General features: G+C 38.1%; 1 protein-coding gene across 1 annotated transcript; it reads left to right on the top strand.

The window, feature by feature from the left end:
* Positions 1–8,417: 8,417 nt before the first annotated feature.
* On the top strand, positions 8,418–11,882 carry LOC121979717. Its single transcript, XM_042531700.1, has 7 exons — positions 8,418–8,655; positions 8,845–8,944; positions 9,077–9,353; positions 9,699–9,896; positions 10,032–10,860; positions 10,978–11,073; positions 11,758–11,882. Exons 1-7 carry the CDS (start codon positions 8,418–8,420, stop codon positions 11,880–11,882), a joined length of 1,863 nt encoding a protein of 620 aa, XP_042387634.1.
* The last annotated feature ends 488 nt before the right edge of the window (positions 11,883–12,370 follow it).

The following is a 12,370-nucleotide window of genomic DNA, read 5'->3' on the forward strand; positions in this document are numbered from 1 at the left end:
CCATTGGATGGTTCTTGTCTAAATCTCCTTAGGTTATGCTCATTTTGACCCTTAATAATATTTTTCATTTTCTTTAGGGTCTTTTCTAATTTATCAAGTCTTGACCTCAAGGCTTGGTTTTCCAACCTTAAATCCTTAGATTTTGATTTTTCTTGATTTCTATAAGCATTTCTATTTTTAGCCCTATATCTAAAACCCTTAGAGTTATTGCCTAATTTGTCTACCTTCCTAGCCTTAGGTGTGGTAGTCTTAGCATGAAAGGCCATATAATTTTCTTTAATTTTATTATGCTTCCTATTTTCATGATTAATAATATTAAAATGATATAAATTATTTCTAGCATGCTTTTTATTATAGGTCAAAGGAATAGATTCAATGAATGATACTTTGGATTTTACCTTGGAAGCTCCCCCTTGACTTGTGCTTCCTTTTTGAATTTGGTCGACTTCTTCCCTTTAGGACATTGACTCCTATAATGTCCTCTTTGATTGTAAGAGAAGCACACAATATGCTCCTTGCACTTGCGTTCCATGGGACCGACTCTCTTGGGCTTCTCCTTACCCTTGGGTGCCATTTGACCCTTCTTCTTAGTCAATTTTGGACACTTGCTCTTATAGTGTCCTCTTTCCCTACACTCAAAGAAAATAATGTGATTTTTATTATTTAAACTTGAAATTATTATATATTTCCTTATAAGGGTGACACATGATTCTCCATTTGACTTTTCTTGATTTGTGGAGGTAGCATCATCTTCTTCTTCTTCATTTGACCCGAAAGTGGAAGCCTCTTCTTGTTCCGGTATCAATACTTGGCGCCCCCCTCAATCCTAGAGATGGAAGCTTCTTCATCTTCATCCTCTTGCTCATTGAACAAAGAGTATGCTCCCTCTTTGCCCTTTTTATTGCATTCCATTGAGGATGAAACTTCTTGTTCTTTTCATTCGGAAGTTGAGCCTCTCTCAATTTCGGAGTTCTCTTCCTCTTGATCTTGATTCAATGAGTCTCCCTCTTTAGATCATTCTTGGTTTGGTATAGTGGAGGGGACCTCATGGAGTTTAGCCAATTTGCTCCATAGCTCCTTGACATCTTCAAATTCTCCTATTTGCTTCAAAATGTTGCTCAGCAATATGTTGACCAATACTCTGGTTACTTTGTCATTGGCCTCGCTTCTTTGAATTTTCTCTTGGATCTACTTGCTCTTCTTAAGAATTTTGCCTTTTGAATTTGTTAGAGCTTGGAACCCTTCCATTAGAGCAAACCATTGCTCTATGTCCACCATGAAGAAATTTTCGATTCTTGATTTTTAAAGATTGAAACTTGTTGATGTGTACGGTGGAGGCACCCTCGTGTCTAATCCGAATCCATCTCGGAATTCCATTTGAAGTTGAGCCTTGATGAAATCTTTGACTTATTGAATTTGGTGATTCAACTTCGTCTCCCTCTAGCTTGTTTCCCTTTCCAGCAGGGATTCTGGTGAAGACCGACCTCGCTCTGATACCACTTGTTAGGGTCTATTGATGCTAGAGGGGGGGTGAATAGCTCGTCACACTTAGGTTGCTTACTTTGATGATGTTGCGGCGAAAAGCACTCAAACAACTCTCACAACACTAACACAAGGGATTTACTTAGTATCTACCTCAAGAAGAGGTGACTAATCCAAGGATCTGACCCTTACTCACTCATCCACTATAAACTAACTCCTTCTCAGTAACTACCGGAGGCGGAGAAGTCTCATACAAGCTCACACACAAAGATATACAAGAAGAAAGAAATATAAGCTAATACAATCTCAAATCTTACAAGATTTACAATGAAGAAGCCTTAGCTTTCTTTTCTTCTTGCTTGTGTCTAACGCCTCTTGACCTGGGAAGTGTAGCAATACTTTGCTCTAAGAAGCTTCAAGAACTGGGGAGAACCTGTGAGAATCATGAAAGAGGATAGCGTTGAGTGATACAGAGTTGCTGCGAGGAAGACAACTTTAAACTCGACGCTTCCTTCGTAACGGTTGCATTCCAATCGATTGACCAATCGATTGGGGAGACTTGAATCGATCGGTCGATCAATTCAGAGCGCCTTTGTGCTCTGCTGGAAAAAGCCTGAATCGATCGCTTAATAGATTCAGCCTTTTATCATATCGTGGACGATTTCCAGTTGCCAATTGATCGACTGATCGATTGGCGGTGCCCACCAATCGGTTGATCGACTGGAGAGGCTTATGTGCGCGCGATATAATCTCTCAATCGATCGACTGATCGATTGAGCTTTGGTTCAATCGATCGGCTGATCGATTAACCACCCTTGGCTTGCTTAACTCAAGCACAAGGGCCTCCAATTCCAACGTCCGGTCAACCATGACTTGTTGGAACTCCTCATGCTTAGCATCCGGTCAACCTTGACCTACCGGGACTTCTTCACCAAGTGTTCGATTAACCCTTTGACCCACTTGAATTTTTCTCCTCGTGCCAAGTATCCAGTCACTCCTTTGACCTACTTGGACTTCTCAACACCAGATGTTCGGTCAACCTTGACCCACCTAGATTTCCATGTGTCTGGCTTCACTCACTAGGTCTTTGCATTTGCCTAGCTTCAATCACTAGAAATTTCCATCTGCCTGACTTTACTCACTAAGACTTTCAACTGCCTAATCTCTAATTAGGACTTTCCCAGTCAAGTATCCGGTCACTCCTTTGACCTACTTGACTCTTCTTCACATCAACCTGGTCAACCCTTGACCAGAGGAAAATTACATCAACAATTTTCCCAAACGAACGATTGCTCCTGCAATCTCCATATATTATCAAACATCTAAACCCAAACATCGAGACTCAAACTTAGTCAACCTGGTCAACCTTGATCCAAAGGAGATTGCGCCAACACACGAGAATAAGAATACATATCTAGTGTACAAGGAGCCCAGATACAAGTATGATGGGATAAATAAGAAAAAGAATGCTCAGAAAATTCTTCAATATTTTCCTCTGGAGCCCAGACTTAAGCAATTGTTTATTGTGAAACATACAACAAAAGATATGAGATGACATAAAAAAAAAGCGAGTTGAAACATATTATGTATTAAGGCACCCAACAGATAGTAAATCATGGAAAGGATTTGACACTTCACATGAAATATTTGCTTGTGATCCATGAAATATTCGCCTAGGTTGGCTACTGATGGTTTTAATCCGTTTGAAAACATTTCAAATGCTTATAGTATATGACCTATCATACTTGTGAATTATAATTTGCCACCATGGAAAATGATGAAGCCATCACACTTAATTATGCCTCTTTTAATTCCTAAGCCTAAATCACCTGAGAAAGAGATAGATGTATACTTACGACATTTGATCAACGAACTGAAGGAGCTATGGGATGATGGAGTGGAAACATATAATGCATCAACTGAACAAGTATTTCAATTACATGATGCTGTGATGTGGATCATTCATGACTTTTTAGCATATGGAACAATATTTGGATGGAGCACAAAGGATTATAAAGCATGTCTATGTCTTGATGAAACTAAATCTTAAAGATTATGGAGTAAAATATGTACACATGCCACCGTTGATTTTTGAATGTACAACACCCATGGCATAGAAATAAGAATTTCAATGGAAAGGTTAAACAAGAAGGACCACTATGAAGATGTAACACCCCACCCTCCTCACTACTGGACTGTGAGGGTGGAGCGCTACTGGACTACTAACTTATCTTAACTAACCTTGTTCACATGTTGATAGTAATTCCTAAAACTCTCGGAGAACTCAAAACATACAATTAACTAGCAGCGGAAGACTAAAATGACTCATCTAAACACATAAAATCATTCTATGAATAATATCATCAACATGAATGAATAATTCCAATAGTCTAAATACAACATAATCTTAATAAATTCTTATGCTAAATCTCAAGGCTTATATAGTCCAGGCATCACACATCCATCCGCACCTCCTTGTCGCATTCCTTTGCTATAACTTTTCCTTTCCTTTATCTGCAGTAAGAGGAAATGCAACTATAAGCAAAATTGCTTAGTAAGCGCTATCTAACTCACAAAACTCGAATATGCATGTAACTGAAAGAAATCTAAAACTGAATGCTCAGAAAGAAATACTACTCATGCTCATCTTATAGCAAAAGAAACATAGCATACTGAAATACTAAACATGTAAGCAAATCTAAACAACATGTCAGTATACAAGAAAACTACACTTGTTGAATTTTAAACACTTTCTGAATCTTATTTATTTTGTTTAAAAACTTATATTTTAATACTTCAAAATAATAATCAACTTCTCTTGGGCCCAGGCGTAGTACCATCTTATGCGCGTTCCCTAATATGTTGGGGTAGCGAGCCACCAATCCTAAAAGAGCAGACCTCGGTCTACCAGGGCCAAGACCTCGGAATTAGACACCTGGATTTGTTTAACGACAACCTCGGAAGTCGGGTACTAGCCTCTTCAAAGTAAAATATCTTAATTATTTATTCTTTAAATGTATTGACATTTTAATAAGCATCATGTGTGCCAAAATCCCTAAAGTCTTGACTTTGGGATCTACTTAAGGCCTTGGCCTTTTTCTTTCTTTTCTTTATCTTTCTTATACTTGTTAATACCTCTAATAAAAGAATGCTTCTTTAAAAACTGAAATGTTTAAACAAATTCTAACTTTGAAATGCATAAATAAAAATCTGCGTACTATGCTAATCAAAATTCTGCATACTATACTAATCAAGATTCTGCATTTTATGCTACACTATTTCTGCATATTATGCAAACATAAATTCTGCACTATAATACTTAACCAAACTGCACTATAATCTTTTTTTTTTAAAAAACTGCACTATAAGTTCCACCAAAATTCTGCACTACAAGTTTCACCAAAAATCTGCACTATAAACTTAATTAAAATCTGCACTATAAGCTTAATTAAAATCTGCACTATAAGCTTACATAAAAATCTGTACTATAAGCTTAATTAAAATCTACATTATAGGCTTAATTAAAATCTGCACTATAAATTCCACCAAAAATCTGCACTATAAGCTTAATTAAAATCTGCACTATAAGCTTACATAAAAATCTGCACTATAAGCTTAATTAAATTTTGTACTATAGGCTTAATTAAAATCTGCACTATAAATTCCACCAAAAATCTGCACTACAAGTTCCACAAAAAATCTGCACTATAAACTTAATCAAAATATGCACTATAAGCATAATTAAAATCTGCACTATAAGCTTACATAAAAATCTACACTATAAGCTTAATTAAAATCTGCACTATAGGCTTAATTAAAATCTGCACTATAAGCTCACATAAAAATCCGAATTTCTAATTACAAGGGGAAAACAAATCTTGGATCTACTCTAAATTCCCAAGCAACCACAATCCTTTACAGCATATTCCGAAAACTAAAAGAAACACTAAATCAAAGCTCGAAACTACCCTTACCGCAGGTGAGTAGCACTTACCTTGGTGTTCTTGGACTCACAACCGAACAAGAAGGGCTTCTAGGACATTGGCCGCCCGCTGGAGACGATGCCCTAACTCCCTTTTGTTTTCTGCCCGAGTTCCGCCGTCGCACGCAGAAGAGAAGGAGAGAATGGTTTAGGTCACGGGAAAATAGAACATCAACTTATCCATTTTTATAACTCAATATTTCTGTTAACTCCTTAAATAAATTTTTCTATCTTTTCTAAACAGAACCGCCCGCTTGGGCACTTGGTCAGCCGGATCCGCTTAAGGTTCGGGTCGAGTTGGAGGTTGCGTGTTTGAATTTCAGCTGCATCCCTTTTATTCCTATTTATTTAATGTTTCCTATTAACTATTACTTAAATATATTTCATTCCCCTTTTTAATCGGCAATGATCGTTGGGACACTTGGTCAGCCGCGTTTTGCTAAATCTTGACCGAGTCAGAGGTCGCGGGTTCGATTCCTCAGCCGCCCCTTTTATTTCAATTTATTTCCTATTCCTCAACTACTGCTTAAATAGATTTTGCTCCTTCTTTAATCAGCAACGCCCGCTTGGGCACTTGGTCAGCCGGATTTTCTTAAGAGTTGGCTCGGTCGGAGGTCTCCGGTTCGAATCTTGACTTGGACATTATTTTTGTCGAAACTTCTTTCGTTTAGTAAAAATACCAAACGACCTCCAAAAATTGCATAAAAATACTCTCTCTATAATATTTCTAAAGCATTTTAAAATATTTTTACGTACTATTAGGACTCTTAATGAGGAATTTTGAGTCATTACAGAAGATTTAGTGGTTATAAGATTTTAGCACAATTAGATGCATTACCCTAAGTGACATTCAGTAATGATCCTACATTAAGTAAAAAGAGGCAACGATCTTTGGATGATACAAATTGGATAAAGAACCCAAGTCCGCGTTGGATAAATCCTACATTTAGTGTTGACTTTTTCAGTCCAAGCCCTCTTCTCTGGTTTAGCTCGCCTTGGTCCGGGTCTTCCGCTCTAACTCCACTTGCTTAGGTGATCTCGACCATCCGGAATAGGGCTCACCCGAACCCAAGTTCCGACCTTCTCCTCGAGCAGCCTTCCTCCCCGGTTTCTCATCCCTCAAACGTCGTGTATGTTCTTCTCGTACACCGGTGTACTCTTCCGCGGCACCTCGTCCCTCGGACGCACCGAGCCCGTCAGCTCTCTCCCCGTGTCGTCCTTCTTGCTAGCCACATCTTGCGCTCGACTTCCTATGCTCCTAAGCTTTTGCACACTTAGACACAAGGGTTAAACCAAACATGATCTAACTTAACTTGTTTGATCACATCAAAACAACCTTGGGGTTCCAACAATCTCCCCCTTTTTGATGTGAGTGATACTTAGTAATTTTTGTGTATAGTGTTGGCTTTTGAGTTGAGTATTTTACATCTCCTCATATGATTAATTCTTGCTTTATCTTATATATTATGAGTTGAGAATTATTTAGAGTTTTGATGCATTTTCTATACATTTATTGTGGAATTCTATCTAACAATGATATTTTATTTGTTCTGCAAGGAATGGATTCATTGGACTAAACCAAAATGGATTGGGCCCGATCCATTAACTTGAGCTTTCCTCTTGAGCTAACCCATGTCAAACCTTCTCATCAAATCCTTAATTCCTCCTTTAACCAAAGCTAAACCAATTTGCAAATCCCGATTCAAACCATGGCATAAAACCCAAAAAAATTGCGGATAAATAGTTGTTGCGCCTACTGTTCATCGTGCAACGGCGTCTTCTCCGTGAGCGCGCGTATGCCTCCGATTCCAATAACAATTTCATCTTGAGCTACAGATCCATGGAGGAAGAGTAAGGAAGCTGCTGACCTATTTACCTGAAGCTGGAAGCTCGCCGGAGAGGTCTCGATGACGAACTTTGCTAAGATTCCGATCTTTATTTCTACCCCTATTTGAACGGTGTTGATAGCAGGAGATCACCCTCCATCCTCGGGAAGCATCAGAGAGGTTTCTCTGGTGGATCTCGACTTACATTAGGCCGTCATCCGCCCTCCATCAGCAAACAACTGCCGAGCACAGATTTGAATCATAGATCCAGGTTTCTACAAATTGGTTTAGAACTGAACTTGTGCTTTGCCAGAGAGGTTTCTTTGATTGAGATCAGCGAGTTTCAGATCTGAACTAAGATTAGTTGTTCCCCTTTTCTACCTTTCTGGATTTCAAATTTGAGGTTTCAAGGGAGGGCTCTTGTGTGATGACAAGAGTTAGCATTTGTTAATCCTGCATTTCATTACTATTTTTGGATAGAGTTAGCATTTGTTACAGATTTAAGCACATAGATTAGTTTCTTTCCAGATCCTTGAATAATCTTTGTTCTTTGATGTAGAAATTTCAGTAAGTTGCTGCTTAGTGTAATTAGTTTCCAATCTTGTCTTAGAGAGAATGTTATCGCTTTGACATTAAAGAGTAGTTGTTGTTTGATTGAAATTGTCTTTGCTTGCTTAGATTTACTTGAATTATTTCACTTTTGAGTAGTTAACAAATTTAGGAAGTTGCTATGTTCTTACTCCAATTTAGATTTATTCATTAGTGTGTAATTCAATACAGCTAATCTAGTTTAAAAATAAATGAATACCATAACACCCATTCCTATTAAGAAAACTCCAAAAATAATCCTAAGTCTTAAACAAATATTTGTCTATTAGTTTCCTTGAGAGATTCGACCTTGGCTTTATACTACAATAATCTGGAGTAGTTAAGGGGTTTTCAAGATTAATTAATTTGGAGTTCATTTGTGACAACTAATTTGAAAGTGCCAAATTTTGGCGCCGTTGCCGGGGAATCTAGTAGAGTTTGTTTGTTTTTAAATTGTGCATAGTTTATCTTTCTTTTGTTTCCACTTCCATGACTTTATTGTCTATCTACTTGTGTTATAACCGTTGATTTTCGTTTTTATGACCAAGTCGTCATGTGATAAGTTACTTGATCTTGATCCAGAAATTGAGAGGACTTTTAGAGCTTTGAGAAATCAAGAGAAAATTTCAGAGGACTCAGAAAGTTCCTTGTCATCTTTAGACACCCCCATGACTGATCATAATAGAACGATGAAGGAGCTTGCAGCTCCTGATGAGGCATTCAAATATTCATGCATCACTTATCCAACTTTGGCAGGAGATTTTGAGCTGAGATCAGGTTTGATTCATTTGCTTCCCAAATATCAAGGATTATCTGGAGAAGACCCAAACCGACATTTGCATGAATTCCATGTGGTTTGCTCAACCATGAAGCCACAAGGAATTTCAGAAGAGGATATAAAATTAAGGGCTTTTCCATTTTCACTAACTGGAGTAGCAAATGATTGATTGTATTATTTGCCACCAGGATTTATCACCTCTTGGATTGATATGAAGAAGGCTTTCTTAGAGAAATTCTTTCCAGCCTCGAGGACTGCAACTATCAGGAAAAATATCTGTGGGATTCAGTAGGTGGTGGGAGAGACATTATATGACTATTGGGAGAGATTCAAGAAACTATGTTCAAATTGTCCTCAACACCAAATCAGTGAGCAGTTATTTGTCCAATACTTCTATGAGGGTTTATTACCTATGGACAGAAGTATGATAGATGCAGCAGTTGGAGGAGCTTTAGTGAATAAAACTCCAGAGCAAGCAAGGGAGCTTATTTCGAGCATGGCTGAAAATTCACAGCAATTTGGAAGTAGAACACTCACTACTAGAGGAGTTGGTGAAGTTCAAATGGTTTCCAATGAACAAAAGGAGATAAGGAACTCATTGATGGAATTAACCTCCTTAGTGAAACAATTAGCCTTGAGCAATGCTATTCAATCTTCTATTGTGCTGAATGTGCAATTTTCATGTAAACAAAGTGTGGTTTGTAGCATTTGTTCAAGTCAAGATCATATTTCAGAACTTTGTCCAAATCTCCATCAAGATGAATCTTTGGCAACATTCTCTAAAGCTCAATTCCAACAAAAACATGATCCTTATTCCTCTACCTACAATTCGGGTTGGAGAGATCATCCAAATTTGAAGTATGAAAATTCATTCTATCAACAACCAGCTTCAAATAAGCAATTCCAGCAAAATCAACAGGGATTTTAGCAGCAAAATCAACATTTCCAGCACCATTACCACCCTGCACATCAATTTCAGCAACCATTTCAGTCTTATCAATAGTTTCCAAATCAAAGTCAGCAACATCAATTCCAAAATCAGAATTTCCAGCAAGGGCAGAATTTCATACAGCAAGCACTTCCAGCACCTTCAAGGTTGAGTATAACTCAAGGAAGCTCCAGTAATGCTTCTAATTCTGATTCACAGCAAGCTAGATTGGAAGAGTTAATGCAACAACTTAGAAACTTAGAAAGGCAGATTGGGCAATTGGCTTCCAATATTAATCAGATTCAAGCTCAGGTATCTAGTCAATTACCGTCTCAAACAACTCCTAATCCTAAAGGGAATGTTAGTGCATTGACTTTAAGGAGTGGGAGAAAAGTTTCAGAATTTCTAAGAGAAGAAGTTACTGCTAAAAATTTTCCAGAATTCTAGCAATTTAATTCCAGCAGTGAAGAATTTCCAGAAGTTCAGAATGTGTCAGCTTCAAGTTCCAATCCAATTCTCGTCGATCCTTTGAATTTGGGGCATGCACAAGGTAGTAGAATTTATATTCCAGAAATTTCCAGCAACTTATGTCCAACTGAACAGTTTCCAGCAGACTTGCCAGATTTCAGCAAATCTAGGAATTCAAGATTTCAGAATTCAGAGCCGAGCATCCCTTTGCCTTTTCCTCAACGACGAACTCAACCAAGGTGGGATGTAGAAGAGGAAAGAGCTAAGGAATTTCAAGAGCTTGTGAACCTATTTAGCAAAGTGGAGGTAAATGTTCCTTTATTCACAATGGTCAAGCAAATTCCCAAATATGCTAAATTTTTGAAGGATCTTTGTGCACACAAGAAAAAGTTGAAGGGGAATGAGTTAATTAACTTGGGCAAGAATGTATCTGCACTTCTTCAACCAATTCCTCATAAATGTAAAGATCCTAGAGTATTTACAGTCCCTTGCGAGATTGGGAGTAGTCTTTTTAAGGATGTCATGTTGGATTTGAGAGCTTCAATTAATGTGATGTCAAAATCAGTTTTTCAGACCTTAGGGATTGGACCATTGCATCCTACAGGAGTAGTCATTAAGTTAGCTGACCGCAGTCAGACTCATCTAGCTGGAATCATTGAAGATGTATTGGTGAAGGTGAGAGAACTTATCTTTCCTGCTGATTTTTACATCCTAGATATGGAGGGAGACTATCTGGCCAGTAAATCTCCACTTATTCTGGGGCGACCATTTTTGAAGACTGCAAGGACAAAGTTTGATGTTCATGCGGGTACATTTTCTATGGAGATAGGTGATATAGTGGTCTAATTCAATATTTTTGACGGAATGAAGCATCCTAGAGAGGATCATTCTATTCTTAGTTTGGATATTTCGGAGATTGATTCAGATTTTGCAGAAGTAGATCAAGGTGATGTTTTGACTACAGTTTTCAAGGATGTTTTAGACTTGGAAGTGGATGATAATTCTTATGGATCATTTCCGAGTGAGAAAGATAACTTATGTGTAGGGGATTGCTTAGGAGAAGTTCTATCCCTAGGATCGCCCGGGGATGAAGAAGTGTGCGTAGGGGATTGCTTAGGAGAAACATTACCCCTAGGATCGCCATCTATTGACCAGGTATAGGAAGAGTTAAAGCCATTGTCACCACACTTGAAGTATGCTTACTTAGGAGAGAATCAGCAGTTGCTTGTCATTATAACCCAGAATCTAGAACCAGAACAAGAAAGCATATTATTAGAGATTCTGAGGCAACACAGGAAGGCCATTGGGTAGACTTTAGCAGATATTCCTAGTATCAGTCATTCTATTTGCATGCACAGGATTTATTTGCATTCTATTCCTAGTAGCAGACTTAACCCACTGATTCTTGATGTAGTGAAGAAAGAGGTGACTAGACTCTTACAGGCCGGTATTATTTATCCGATTTCTGACAGTAAGTGTGTAAGTCTCATCCATGTGGTTCCAAAAAAATCTAGAGTGGCAGTGGTGGCTAATGAAGAGAATGAGTTGGTGACCACCAGAGTGAAGAATTCTTAGAGAGTTTGTGTAGACTACAGGAAGCTGAATCAAGCAAGCAGAAAGGACCACTACCCCTTGCCCTTTATTGATAAGATGTTGGAGAGACTGACAAGCAAGTCACATTATTGCTTCCTCGATGGTTACACAGGATATTTTCAGATTTGCATCGACCTAGAGGATCAAGAGAAGACCACCTTCACTTGCCCTTTCAGTACATTTGCTTACAGACGGATGCCATTTGGATTATGCAACGCTCCAGGAACCTTTCAGTGATGCATGGTAAGTATTTTTGGTGATTTATTAGAGCATTGCATGGAAGTTTTTATGGATGATTTTTCTATATATGGTTCATCATTTGATGCATGTCTAGGAAATTTGTCTAAGGTTTTAGATAGATGCATTGAGAGTGACTTGGTACTTAATTTTGAAAAATATGATTTTATGGTGGAGCATGGTATTGTTTTAGGTCACATAGTCTCTAGGAAAGAAATTTAGGTAGATCCTGCTAAAGTTAGTGCTATATCTTCCTTATCTTACCCCGCATGCGTGCAGGATGTTCGAGCTTTTCTTGACCATGCAGGATTCTACAGGAGATTTATTAGGGACTTCAGTCAGATTTCCCTTCCATTGTCTTAGTTGTTTCAGAAAGATGTGGAGTTTCATTTTGATCAGAGGTGTAAGGAAGCATTTTAGAGATTAAAGGAGGCTTTGATTTTGGCACCTATTATCAGGCCACCAGATTGGACTTTACCATTTGAACT

Source organism: Zingiber officinale, chromosome 5A (genome assembly GCF_018446385.1).
Source record: "Zingiber officinale cultivar Zhangliang chromosome 5A, Zo_v1.1, whole genome shotgun sequence".
Lineage (NCBI taxonomy): Eukaryota > Viridiplantae > Streptophyta > Magnoliopsida > Zingiberales > Zingiberaceae > Zingiber > Zingiber officinale.

Excerpts from the sequence above, each read along its gene's own strand:
- LOC121979717 (XM_042531700.1), top strand. The coding sequence starts at position 8,418 with ATGACCAAGTCGTCATGTGATAAGTTACTTGATCTTGATCCAGAAATT. Across the intron at positions 8,945-9,076 it reads AAAAATATCTGTGGGATTCA|AAGTATGATAGATGCAGCAG; the intron begins GTAGGTGGTGGG and ends ACCTATGGACAG. Across the intron at positions 10,861-10,977 it reads AAAGTTTGATGTTCATGCGG|ATTTTGCAGAAGTAGATCAA; the intron begins GTACATTTTCTA and ends AGATTGATTCAG.